This window comes from Alexandromys fortis, unplaced genomic scaffold (genome assembly GCF_014885135.2).
Source record: "Alexandromys fortis isolate MF-2015 unplaced genomic scaffold, M_Fortis_MF-2015_v1.1 scaffold_0, whole genome shotgun sequence".
Lineage (NCBI taxonomy): Eukaryota > Metazoa > Chordata > Mammalia > Rodentia > Cricetidae > Alexandromys > Alexandromys fortis.
The window spans coordinates 22,442,400-22,456,591 of NW_026067949.1; the positions used below are offsets into that span (position 1 = coordinate 22,442,400).

Consider the following 14,192-nt stretch of genomic DNA (forward strand, 5'->3'; position numbering starts at 1 on the left):
TCCAAAAATTAAGTCTTCCCCTGGATAATTTAGATACTTCAGTCAAAACAAACACCCCCACGCTAACCCGGAAGGATGACTAATTCTTACACTGTGAGGACTGGAGGGCTTTCCGGGGAGGCTGGAGCCTCTCAAATGAGGAGGCCTCAGTAAGAACAGGAGCACTGCAATCACCATCCAGGCCATCAGGATCACAGTGATGCTGACACTGTTGTCACTGGAAGGTCCTGGCACTAGAGACAAACAAGAGGAACAGCTGTAGCGACACTGTAAAACTGTGAGATAGAGGTAAAAATAGATTCGAATGCTAAAAATCACAGTAAGAAAAACACTAATAATTTAGAGTAAAGCTGTAAACTAATATATTTTAATTTCTCGTTCCTTCAAGTGAGAAAAATCTACAAGGTATAATTATGTTAGTCACAACATAATTTTGCTAGTCACAAATTATAGTAAAGAAGCCGGGCGGTGGTGGCTCACGCCTTTAATCCCAGCACTCGGGAGGCAGAGGCAGGCAGATCTCTGTGAGTTCGAGGCCAGCCTGGTCTACAAGAGCTAGTTCCAGGACAGGCACCAAAGCTACAGAGAAACCCTGTCTTGAAAAAACCAAAAAAAAAAAAAAAAAAAAAAAAAAAAAAAAGAATTTGACTAGTCTAATAGTTCTTTTTAATTCTTTTTATTTGTTTATTATGTAATTGTTTATTATGTAATAATATTATCATTATTATTATCTCTGCAGCCCCGTCTAATAGTTCTTTACAATTTTATCTTTTATTATGCGTCTGTGTAGGAGTCGGGTCTCCAGAGCTGGGGTAATGGGCAGACTGTGAGTCATCTGACACACATGCTGGGGACAGAACTCTGGGCCTCCACAAGAGGCAGCCCAGCCGAATGTAGTAATTCATATTTTGTTTTAAGAAAAAACTGAGACTCAGAAGACATTTATCACTGCCCCACTCCATGGGCTGCACATATTCGACAGTTTTGCATTGATTACAGAAGGTTCATGGACTTAGGAAATCACAAGTCCTTAGATTTGCTGAGATCTAAAGAAGCAGATTAAGAATACCTAATGGGGGCTGGAGAGATGGCTCAGAGGTTAACAGCACTGGCTGTTCTTCCAGAGGTTCTGAGATCAATTCCCAGCAACCACATGGTGGTTCATAGCCATCTATAATGAGATCTTGTGCCCTCTCTCTTCTGGCCTTCAGGGCACACATTTAGGCAAAACACTGAACATGATAAATAAATCTTAAGGAAAAAAAAAGAATACCTAATGGAGTCAGCTGGCCTCGAACTCACAGAGATCCGCCTGCCTCTGCCTCTGCCTCCTGAGTGCTGGGATTAAAGGTGTGCACCACCACCGCCCAGCTTTATCCTTTTCTATTTGTGTGTGGGTCAGGGGGTAACTTTTAAGATCTGGTTCTTTCTTTTCACCGTGTGAGTCCCAGGCACTGAATTTAGGATATAAGCCTTAGTGCTAAGAGCTTTTATCAGCGGAGCTATCTGACCTGACTTCACTGGATCCTGTTCTTCTTACACAGGGTCTATCCATCATTCGTTATCATCAGGTCTCCAGGGTAACCTAGGCTGGCTTCACATTTCTGATTTTCCTTTCCCTAACTCCCAAACAATTGTGTTATCCGAAACTCCAGTAACATGAACCTCTCTGCTGACCAGCCCAGTGAGTAACCACTGCTGATCCATCCGACTCTGAGCACACTGGTTTGACCTTTGCTGGTGTGATTTGGCCCTACCTAACTAATCTTCCCTTCTTCCAACATTATCTCTTCTAGTTACTCCACATTCTTGAGCCACTGTTTCCCTCACCTGGCTGTACACCAATAAGGCCTGTAACCCACATCATAGATTCTGAGGCCCTGCGTCAGACCATCTGATTCAGGAGCAGCACATGGGTGTGGTCTTGTACTTTTTTAAACCTTCCCAAATGAATATGATGTAATAATAGTTCAACACTACTCATGCAAACTCAGTCCTTCCAAAGCACCCCATATCCTCCACCCTGTCTAGCATGTGTTCACAACCAACTCCCATTAACTCTTTACCTCCCTTTTCTATAACAAACCCATTCCTTCGGCTACTGTACCGCTTCCTTCCCCAAAGTATCATGGCATTTCTCAGTTGAAGAAATGGCTTCCCAGCTTCCTTAATAAGATGATCAGATTGTTGCCGCCGATTTCCAAGGCTGGGGATCAAACCCAGGGCCTTGGATGTGCTGAGCGGCTAGATCTCTGTGAGTTCAAGGCTAGCCTGGTCCACACAAAGAAACTCTGCCTCAAAAAAAGAAGAGGAAGAAGAGGAGGAAGGAGAAAGAAGAAAGAATTGCCTGAAGCAGTCACAGAGAGGTAGGTGACAAGTAATGCTTTAAAACATTATTTTTAAGTGGTGTGTGCATCTGTGTGGGTACTGGAAGAGAACATCAGATGCTCTGGAGCTAGTCTGAATGTGCTTATGAGCTGCCTGATATAGAAGCTGGAAACTAGGGGCTAGAGAGATGGCTCAGAGGTTAAGAGCACTGGCTGCTCTTCCAAAGGTCCTGAGTTCAATTCCCAGCAACCACATGGTGGATCACAACCATCTGAAGTGAGATCTGGTACCCTCTTATGGCCTGTAGGCATATACACAGACAGAAAACTGTGTATATAATAAATAAACAAAATTTAAAAAAAAAAGAAGCAGGAAACTGGATTCAGTCCTCTGCAAGAGCAGCAAGCTCCTAACTGCCAAGGCATCTCTCCAGTCTACACCAAGCTTTTAACATAGGGAATATAATTTAGTCTGATTTTATTTAAAAATTACATTATTTACTTATTTTGTATATGCATGAGTATAAGCATACATGCCATAGCACACGTGTTGCAGTCTGAGGACACCATGGGAAAGTTAGTTCTCTTCTACTGTGTGTGTGTCCCAGGGAATTAAACTCAGAGCACCAAGACTGGAGGTAAGCAGCTTTATCTGTTGTGCCATCTTACTGGTCATTACTTTGTTTGTTTTGACATCTCATGCATTCAGACTGGCCTCAAATATGCTATGTAGCCACAGTGGTTTGAACTCCTGATTCTCTTGTTTCTGTCTCCAAAATGCTAGGGTTGCAGGCCTGCAGCACTACTCCTGGTTTGCTGAACTATGAAAACTAATTAGTGCCATTCTAGGAAGTAAATCTGGCATATGAGCACAGTAAGGTTCTACAAACCAGAGGTGAAGCAGAAGGCAAAGGTGAAGTAATTTAAGCAGTAGCAAAGGAAGGAATGGAAGGAACAATGCTTAGACATTAAAAAGAACATACTAAAGAGGATTTGAAGAGGTCAGGCACAGTAGGTTCAAGGATAGCCTGAGCTAGGTAATGAGTTTGAAGCCAGCCTAAGCACACAGTGAGACCCTGTGTGAAGAGAGATGGGCTAAGGTGTGGTTCAGTAGTGGAGTGCTTGCCTCCTATGCATAAGGACTGAAGTTTGATCCGAAACAGTATAAGAAATAGTCTTTTAAAAATATTCTGTCAGGCAGTGGTGCACGCCTTTTAATTCCAGCACTTTAGTGGCAAAGGCAGGTGGGGACGTCTGTGAGTTCCAGGATAGTCAGAGCTGTTACACAGAGAAACCCTGTCTTGAAAAACTAAAAAGAAAAAGAAAAAAAGAAAAGAAAAAAGATTCTACAAAGCCCTAACAATGTTTTCCATATTCAGACAAACCTCTGAACTGTTTTTCAAGGTGCTTCTATGAAAAGCCTAGAAATGCTCTTCAGATGGCTGCCTTCTGTAATAAGAAAACCTTGCTAAAAGGTAGCTACAAAATGCAGGGACTAGAGGATGAATATGCTAAGGCATGGCAAGTGTAGATCTAGAGAGCAGGCAACCGCCAGCAGAACCACTACCTCTGTGCTGGGAATCTAGAAGACAAAAAGGATTTGCCTCCAAAGTCTCTTTACCCTCAAGAAACAGTTGGCATAAGATAACTAAGTAGCCAGTGGTAGCAGGTGGACACCTTTAATCTGCACCCAGCCAAAAAAAGCCTAAGTAAAACATACTTACTAGTTATAGGACCAAGAGTCACTAGATACATAGTTACTAGACAAAGGAAAAAACTTTAAAAAGAGTTTTTAAGCCAGGCAATGGTGGAGCACATCTTTAATCCTAGCACTCAGGAGGCAGAGGCAGGTGGATCTCTGTGAGTTCGAGGCCAGCCTGGTCTACAAGATCTAGTTCCAGGACAGGCTCCAACAGCCACAGAGAAACCCTGTCTCACAAAAATAAATAAATAAATAAATAAATAAATAAATAAATAAATAAATACAACAACAACAACAAAAAAGTTTTTAAGAACAACAGAGGACTGGAGAGGTGGTCTGAGGTTAAGAGCACCGACTGCTCTTCCAGAGGTCCTGAGTTCAATTCCCAAAAATCACATGATGGCTCACACCCATCTATAATGAGATCTTGGTGCACGCTTCTGGCGTGCAGGCATGCAGGCAGAACACTGTATACAGAATAAATAAACAAATCTTAAAAAAAAAAGAACAACAGAGATTCTAGGTTTCTAACTATAAAGAATTTTAAGTTGTGTAAAGTATATTTTTCTAAGTTGTATGGCAAGTGGTTTCTGTTTTACTACTGATAATGTCTAAAAAAATTGTATTGATGTCTATATTATGCAAAAAAAAAAAACCCAACAGAGAATGGTACCACTAAGAAGGTAAGACTATGGGCGGGGCGGTGGCGGTTCAGGCCTTTAACCCCAGCACTCAGGGACAGAGACAGGTGGACCTCTGTTAGAGGCCAGTTTCGTCTACAGTCTAAGTTCCAGGTCAGCCAGGGCTGTTACACAGAGAAATCCTCTCTCAAATAAACCAAAAAAAGAAGAAGAAGAAGAAGATAAAAAAAAAAAAAAGGTAAGACTATTGTCAAAATGTAGATAGAGTGAGGCCCAGGAAGATGGCTTTGTAGTTAAAGGCACCTGCCACCAAGCCTGATGACCTGAGTTTGGGTACCATCCTCCAATATTTTTTTTAGGATATACCATCCTCGAGACATTTTTTTTTTTTAAAAAAAGATGCAGAGTGAGCGGGAGTTGTGAGGCTATCTGGAAGAATATTCCAAGCACGGGGAACCAATGATGCCCTGGCATGAGGATCCAGTGGGATGTGGGATGTGCTCAATACTGACCATCACTAGTTTAGAAGTGGGATGAGGTTTGGATACCAGAGAAAGACTCATCACAGGAGCAGTCAATCACAGCCAGGTCATAGCCCTCCCAGGACATAACATGAACCTTCTATTATGCATCAAATAAAAAACCCCTTAAGAGTTTTAGATGAGCCGGGCCGGGCGGTGGTGGCGCACGCCTTTAATCCCAGCACTTGGGAGGCAGAGGCAGGCGGATCTCTGTGAGTTCGAGACCAGCCTGGTCTACAGAGCTAGTTCCAGGACAGGCTCCAAAGCCACAGAGAAACCCTGTCTCGAAAAACAAAACAAAACAAAAGAGTTTTAGATGAGTGGGCTGGCGGGGTGGCTCACAGGTCCTGAGTTCAATTACCAGCATCTACATGGTGGCTTATAACCATCTATGAGATCTGATGCCCTCTTCTGGCATGCTGGCATACATGCATGAAGAACACTGTATTTGTAATAAATAATCAAATCTTTAAAAGAAAGTTTTAGGTGAAAAGAAGGCAAAAGCAAACTGTTATTTGGACAGGCTACTCTCTCTAGCTATTATGTTAAGAAAAACAGAGAAGCAGGGAGATAGTTAAGAACATATAAGGCTGCTATGGTGACAAGAGCCTTTGATCTCAACACTTGGGAGGCTGAGGCAGACAGATCTCTGTGAATTCTAGGCAAGCCTGTTCTAAATATCGAGTTCCAGACCAGCCAAGGCTACATAGTAAGACCCTGTCTTAAACAAACAAAAGGAACCTGTTATAAAAACTTACATGAGGTGGAACAGGTAGGCAGAATGGGGTGGTATGAAGTATAGTTTTGTTAAATCCTAAAGGTAGATGATAATGGATAGACCCCTGAGAGTCAAGGGTAACTTTCAGGGCAGAGAAACCACAAACTTATGGGAAAGACAAAGGAAGAAAAGCAGCCATGGCGGGTACTTCTAGGAGCTCAGTTCTGAAGAAGACCGTTTTGAGGTGCCTGTGTGAAACATCACAGTAGACATGTCCAGAAGACAGTCACCAGCACGTAAGTAATGAGTCAGGAGACTTGAGAACATCACCAAGGGGGTGTAGGAAGGGAGGAAGGGAGCAGCTCCGCGGAATGAGCTAATGAGGCCTGAGGGGGAGAAGGAAGACAGAGTAATTAGAAAGTTAGAACCGGAGGGAAAACATGGATAGAGAGAGTTGGGAAGACCTGTAAGACTGAACAATCACAGGTTCACAGCAGATAAAGGGTAGCTTTATGTAGAAATGGGAGAAGATAGGAAATTATGTCAAGGATTGTGCTGGGCAGACAGCCCCATCAATGATGTGTTTGCCATGCAAACACGGCAAAATAAAACCCACTTAAAACCTGAGAGTTTGGAAAGGCATTCTAGGCAAAAACAAAACAAAACAGTTTAGCATGACTTAATGCCTGTGGCTCCTTTAAGAGAGGTTTTTCTGATTCAGGGGTAGCAGAAAAAAAAAACTGTGTAGTTATAAAATGGTAGCTTTCTGGGCTGTGCTGCCAGTGTGAACTCTGGCTCTTTCAGGAGGCCAAGCATTTAAATGGGGTTTGTGGGCAGTGTGCTGCAAGTTACTTGATGGCAGCATGGGCCAACTGGTTATGAGAGTTGAGGTGGTGAGGATGGCTCCCACCCAGCAGTCTCAGACGCAGTGAACAGGCTTCTGCCAAGTCAGACTGGGCGGGAACAAGCAGACAGAGCCATATTTGCCCTAGTAATGACGCCGCTTAGGTTTTTAAGAAGCACTTAGCATTTTAAGAAGCAGTCCAGGTCAGAAAAGGATTACAGATACACAATAAAGACAAATTCAGATGGAAAAAACCTCTAAATGGGTCACAATGTTGGATAAATGTGCACAGGCTTGGGAGAGAGAAGAAAAAGAGCAAAGAGAGTTATAAAAAAGAAACAGGGGAGGGGGAGGGGAAAGGGGAGGCGGCGGTGGGGAAGAGACAGAAATCTTTAATAAATAAATAAACAAAAAAAGAAAGAAACAGTACATAGATTAAAAGGAATAACGAAAAATAAGCCAAGTAAATATGGAATATACAAAGAGAGTCTAGATTATGTATATTATTATATTTTCTTTGAATTTCTTGACTGGAGAGAGACATTTGGTTCTGGGGATTGCTAAACTAAACCGACATATGGGTTTCTTGACTTCAAAATTTGAGTCTAAGGATATGCTGCTTTGGAAAAGAGGTTCTTCTTTTGTTTCAACAGAGGATGAGAACCTGTGGAATCCTTCCAGACTAATGCGGTTTGATGGACCAAGACCACCCGAAAAGTCTCTGTGAATACTCCAAAAATTACTTTACCCAACAAAAAGCAGGAAGTAGTCTGGAGAGAACTATGTCCAAATTCCCAAATAGTGTTTATAAATGTTTGTTTACATTTAAAGGGGGATATGCTATAAAGATTTGCATTAGTATAGATCTTGGTTTGATACAAATTTAAGGTGAATTTTGTTATATGTATATTTCTGCTCTTGATTAAGGTATTGTGATTGTGTAGTTAATTAAAAAATGTAATGTATAATTAAGAAATATATGTTAATAGCGAGTCATGTATAATAGTCAAGTTTGTAGTCATGTTAGTTTCTCTAGACATACAGAGATATTTCAGTTAGATAATCTTCAAACCTTTCAAAGACCTATGGAATATGGAATTTAAAATGTTTTAAGAACTTAAGACTTTTCATGACAGAGAGACACATCTGCTCCTGGCAGCACCAATTACTTTAAGAGGATGATAGGCATCAAAGAGTTCTGAGATTAAAGGCGTGCACCACCACTGCCAGGCTAAAAGTTAAGTTTTGATAAAAGAAATAAACAGGGGGCTGGAGAGGTGGCTCAGAGGTTAAGAGCACTGACTGTTCTTCCAAAGGTCCTGAGTTCAATTCCCAGCAACCACATGGTGGCTCACAACCATCTGTACGGAGATCTGGTGCCCTGCTCTGGCGTGCGGGCATACATCGAGGCAGAATGTTGTGTACATAATAAATAAATAAATAAATCTTTAAAAAAAAAAGAAATAAACAGTATAAAGCAGCAAAGAACTATCAAAGAGAAAAAACACTGGGCTGCCTTTAGCAACCGTGCAAATAAATTAAAACTTACAACTTAAAAACCTAAAACATATTCACTAGCTAATGCCAAAGCTCATGTAGATTCTACAAATGGGAATACAAGTATTTCTCTACCATTTATCTTTCTGGCTTTTGTTTTATTTATTTTATAGTTGCCTGGTTTGTTGACTAACTGAGTAATTAAATTTTTTGTCTTTTGAGACAAGGTTTCACATATGCCAGGCTGGCCTCTAACTCACTAAGTAGCAGAGACTGACCCTGTACTTCTAATGCTTCCCAGTGCTGGCAATACAGGTATGTATCCCCAAAATGTCCTGTTTATTTGGTGCTGGGGATCAAATCTGGGACTTCACAGATGCTACAACAGCATAGTTGAGAGACCCTATCTTAAAAACAAGGTGGACAGTGATTGAGGAATATCATATAACATAATGTCTACCTCTGGCCTACACACACGTGCACACACACACACCCCTAATGCTAAATATAAACAACCAACCTATTAATAAATGTAACTTGGGGCTAGTCAGAAGCAGAGCACTTGCCCAGCACGACCGAGAGCAAGGTCAGAAAACTAGCACCGCACAATAAAGAACATAATCTGGCAGCTGGAGCCTTTGGATGTGTGCATGAGACGTCAGAATGAGTGAGTATGCTTTTTAATGTAAAAATTATTTTGGGGGCTGGAGAGATGGCTCAGAGGTTAAGTGCATTGCCTGCTCTTTCAGAGGTCCTGAGTTCAATTCCCAGCAACCACATGGTGGCTCACAACCATCTGTAATGAGATCTGGTGCCCTCTTCTGGCCAGCAAGCATACAGACAGACAGAACACTGTATACATAATAAATGAATAAATAAATCTTTAAAAAATTCTTTTTGATTTGGAATCAGGTTAGAAATATCAAATTAGAAAATAGCTTCTACCGGGCAGTGGTGGTGCACGCCTTTAATCCCAGCACTCTGGGGGCCGAGGCAAGCGGATTTCTGTGAGTTCAAGGCCAGCCTGGTAATAGAGCAAGTTCCAGGACACTAAGGCTTCACAGAGAAACCTCGTCAAGAGAGAGACCCCCATAAATATGTTTTCTCCCTGATGGACATCTACGGTAGACTCTGTAAACGTCCTTCACAAATTCCCTCCCGTACTTTCCCACCCTGGAAGCCTGGAGCCCCTATTTGTCCTATTAGTCTCCTACAAACATGCTTTTAGCCAAAGAAGCTACAAAGCAAGAGGTAAGTTGTTTTTCACACAAGGTCTTGCCATGTACCACAAAATAGCCTAGAATTCACCATTCTGTCGCCTTGGCCTCCCGTGTGGGATTTCAGCCATGCACTTCTACCCACGAGAGAAGAGCTATAAATCAGTGACTCTTCCTTGAGGCTTCTGTACCCTCACTTGAAGCAAAAACATTTTTTGAGTATATATTAAGCATCAAATACATAACCAAGAGCCACTTACCATAAAATAAACTAAAAGCCAGGCAAGATGGTACATGCTTATAATTGTAGCACTTTGGGAGGTGGAAGCCATACAATCAGATATTCAAGGCCAGCCTTGTTGCTTTTTTTCCTCCTTTAAAGATTGATTTATTATGTATACAGTATTCTGCCTGCATATACTCCTGCATGCCAGAAGAGGGCACCAGATCTCCAGATCTTTTTATAGATGGCTGTGAACTACCATGTGTTTGCTGGAACTTGAAATCAGGACCTCTGGAAGAGTAGCCAGTGCCTCTTAACTGAGTCATCTCTCTCCATGAAACTGGTTTTCTTTTCTTTTTTTTTTTTTTTGGTTTTCGAGACAGGGTTTCTCTGTGGCTTTCGAGCCTGTCCTGGAACTAGCTCTGTAGACCAGGCTGGTCTCGAACTCACAGAGATCCGCCTGCCTCTGCCTCCAGAGTGCTGGGATTAAAGGCGTGCGCCACCATCGCCTGGCTCATGAAACTGTTTTTAAAAAATAAAAATAATATATCAGGTAATGGTATGGCATACCTTCAATCCCAGCACTCAGGAGGTAGAGGCAGGAGGATCTGTGTGTTTGAAGCCAGCCTGGTCTAAAGAGTGAGTTCCAGAACAGCTAGGGTTGTTACACATAGAAATTCTGTCTTGAAAAAAAAAAAGGGGGAGAATACTGTCTGCTGACTCTGGCCCCGCCCACCCCCCAGTTTCCCACTGGTACTCACACTCCCGGAGGCACTCTGTGTCTGTGCAGTAGGACTGGGACTGCCGAAGCTGCGGTGAGAGGAAAGGACAGTTAGCTGCTGGGCCACCAGCGCCGGTTTGGGGCAGGGGGAGGGGCAGAACTCAGTGTTGAAGCTAGCTCAGCCTGCATGCAGCCCTGCATGTAATTCCTAGCACCACACATTTCAGCTTTTTGAAAGTTTAGACATATTTATTTTATGTGGGTATCCTGCCTGCATGTTTGTCTGGGCATCACGTGCATTCCTGGTGCCCAACCAAGGTCAGCACTGGGTATCAGGCTGGGGGTGGGGGGGGGCACAGAGGATTTAAGCTACCTGTGAGTGCTGGGAAGTGAACCCAGGACTGACCTCTGGAAGAGGAGCTAGTTCACTTAACCTGCTGAGCCATCTCTTCAGGACCTTTACTTCTTTGAGACAGGGTCTCATGGAGACGAGGCTAGCCTCAAACTCACCACACAGCAGAGGAACATCAGAAACTCCTGATCCTCCCTGACTCTTCCTCCCAAAGACTAGGATAGTCACCATGTCCAAATATAACATTTTGGACAAATAAAACCTTTGGTTTTGGAATTTAAAATATTTTAAAATCCATCAGTCAATTACACAAGTCAAATTATGAATGAATTTATGCTACCGTTTTTTAGGTGGCTGAGAAATGAAAAATCTCACTAGAGATGACTGGATGGTAGAGAGTGAAGAAATGCAACTTTTCAATTCAGTCTCATGAATGACTCTCTTAGATATTCAGTACCACCACATCTGCCGCCAGCCCAGTGCAACGAGTCTTTTTCTATCCCACCAGGCAGCTCCCAAATAATAACACGGAGACTTCTTATTAATTATGAAAGATCGGTCTATAGCTTAGGCTTGTTCCTAACTAGCTCATATAACTTAAATTAACCCATTTATATTAATCTGCATTCTACTATGTGGCATTACCTCCCTCCCATCTTGTACCCATTTTCTCTCCATGGCTCCCAGCATGTCCTGTGTGCCTAGATTCCTTCTCCTCTTTCTTTCTCTCTCCCTGGAAATCCCACCTATACCTCCTGCCTCGCTATTAGCCGGTCAGCTTTTTATTACACCAATCATATCTTCACACAGTGTACGAGGAGCCCACAACACCAAGACTGCAACTATTTGTGTAGCAACCACCAGAACCACTGCTCCGCTGGCTAAGTATGGGCTCTGCAGAATGACAGGCATTGTCTTCAAGTCAGGCTAGGCAACTTTCTAGTGTTTCAAGACTTAGGGAAAGTCCTTGACACCTCTAAACATTAGTTTGTTCTTCTACTAAAATGAGGACAAGAAAAGTGCCCACTTATCAGGGTACCGTTAGGGATTAGCACAGATGACACATGTGAAGAGCAGGAACAACCAACTAAGCCCTATTATGATCATGCTGCACAGAGTCCAGTCTCACCAATAGGGCTGCAATTAACAACAGGTCATTCTCTAGACGATCTGTCTTGCTGAGTCCAAATGGAAGCAAAAGATCCTAACTAATGTTAAATTGTACACTGTATCTTATAACCCACTCTATCTGAAAGGGATCATCTAAACACACTAAGATTATTGCAAAGGAAAACAAGAATTTTTTTTTTTTTTTGCTGCTATTTTGTTTTTGAAACAATGTTTCTCTGTGTAACAATCCTGGCTGTCTTGGAACTCAATTTGTATATCAGGCTGGCCTGGCCTGGAACTCACTAAAATACCCTGTCTCCCAAGTGCTCGGATTAAAAGGCATGCACCACCACCTCACAGTGACTACAAGCCTTTTAAATGACAAAACAGAATCAACAAACTTTTCCATGTGTGTGTTTTTAATTTATTTCTTCTAACAAGTAATATTTACATTTACTAAAAATTTAAAAGTACAATGTAAATCTCCCAGTCTCTCAAGCACTCAACTTTTTTCTTTACTCTTAGAGGTGAATATGTTCTTTCGAACACTGGGCAGGGGAGAAAGCCCAGTGGGTAAAACAACTACCACATCAACAGGAAGATCTTAGTTTAAATTCTCAGAGACCACAGGCAGGTGTAGTGTGCATCTGTAATCCCAGCACTTCTACAAGAGGATGTCTGTCTGTCTGTCTGTCTGTCTGCCTATCTGGATTCAGACAAGAGCTTGAAAGTCAACTAGTCTTAGGTACACAGTGGGGAACAAAGAAATCCTTTTGAAATGTAGACCAGGCTGGCCTCGAACCCATTGAGGCCACCTGACTTTGCCTGTCAGGTTCTGCCACTTAAATTAAAGTGTATATCTGCCACCAGGTCACTTTTATAAATATGTCTTTAGGTTATCATGCATCTTCCTAACCCTAATTTCAATCATATTTTACATTTGCTATAAATCTTTTAATGGCATGATTTATGTTTAAATTGATAAAACCAGTTGGGAAATTTCAGTTGTTCTTTGTTGGTAGCAATTTAAAAAAAAAAAAAAAAGTTTTTGGGATCAATCTCAAATCTCTCAGTCTCTCCAGTGTTGGGATTTCGTGCCAGTTTCACCATGCCTGGATGAGTCAATTTCCTTCACATCATACGCGAGGACCTACAAATGTGAGCCTGTTCCACCTTGACTGGAAGTCAGAGACTATGAGCTTGTTTGTGCTATTTCAAAGTTGTTGAAAACAGGTGTAGCTACACACCCAAACCTAGGGTGTGGTTACTCGTGTTTTGGACGTAAAATGGATCCACTCCACCCTGAGCAAAGGTTAGAGAATTCAAGTATACTCCTGTGCTCCTTCACTTAAAATGGGAGGTTTGACATAGGGAGTGGCTGCCTATAGAATAGTTGGTCTAGGGTGTATTCACTGCATATCCTGCCCAAGACGTCATATTTTACTCAGGAAATAATGGCTTCATGTCTCAAGTACTGAAGCAAGTAACTGTTCTGGTTATCCTTTGTGTCAGTTAAAGCAGTCTTCTGCTTTCTTACGCCCTTTTGTATTGGGGTATAAAAGTGAATGACCTCATGCTCCTACCCTGTTGAGGCTGGTCTTAATAATCTTCAACAGCATCATTTAGACATTGGAACAGTAGATAGCTGATGCCAGGCATGATGGCACATGCCCTTAATTCCAGGACTTGGAAGGCAGAGGCAGGTGGATCTCTGAGTTTGAGGCCAGCCGGCTTTATAAAGTGAATTTCAGGACAGCTAGGACTACACAGAAAGACCCTACCATAAAAAAAAGTAAATAGTCCATAATTATACCCTATCTAACCACTAGAGGTTGAGACAGGAGGATTTCTGTGAGTTCAGGTCATCTGTTCTTGTGTGAAAAAGCTAGTTAAATCCAATTTATGGGCCAAGCAAAGAGCATCCCAGATACTAGGTCTGAGATGGCAACTGTCCTCTCAGCAGACCTTACAGCATGTTGGCTATAACTTATCTAGAAAAAGAAACACCTCCTAAATTAAAAATGACCAGCAGGAGTGTGAGGTTGCTCCATGAGGGCATACTGTTTCTTCTGAGTGTTTAGCAGCCTAGTTTGGCAATCAAGTCATTTTCTACTGTTACTTATCAGTTGTGAGTCTTGTACTCTCCCTGGACGGGAGCTTGTGGGGGGCAAGGGGAGAAGCCCTTCTTGTCTTGTTATGGGGGCTCCTGATACTGCAGGTCTAAAGGCTGGCCTGGCCAAACCAGCAGCTCAGAATACCAAGACCCTAGGCCTTCTGGCTTCTGACACTAGACCTCTGCTGCAGCCACTTAGGTTGCAG

At 42.3% G+C, this 14,192-nt stretch overlaps 1 protein-coding gene across 3 annotated transcripts in view; it reads right to left on the reverse strand.

The window, feature by feature from the left end:
• Smim14 (small integral membrane protein 14) overlaps positions 1–14,192 on the reverse strand; it is a 45,810-nt gene that overhangs the window by 4,963 nt on the left and 26,655 nt on the right. For all 3 annotated transcript variants that reach the window (XM_050149890.1, XM_050149891.1, XM_050149892.1), the window contains exons 3-4: positions 10,452–10,500; positions 91–233 (exon numbers count right to left, since the gene is read on the reverse strand). In XM_050149890.1, coding sequence (XP_050005847.1) covers positions 91–233; positions 10,452–10,500 — 192 coding nt within the window. The remainder of the gene's footprint in view (positions 1–90; positions 234–10,451; positions 10,501–14,192) is intronic.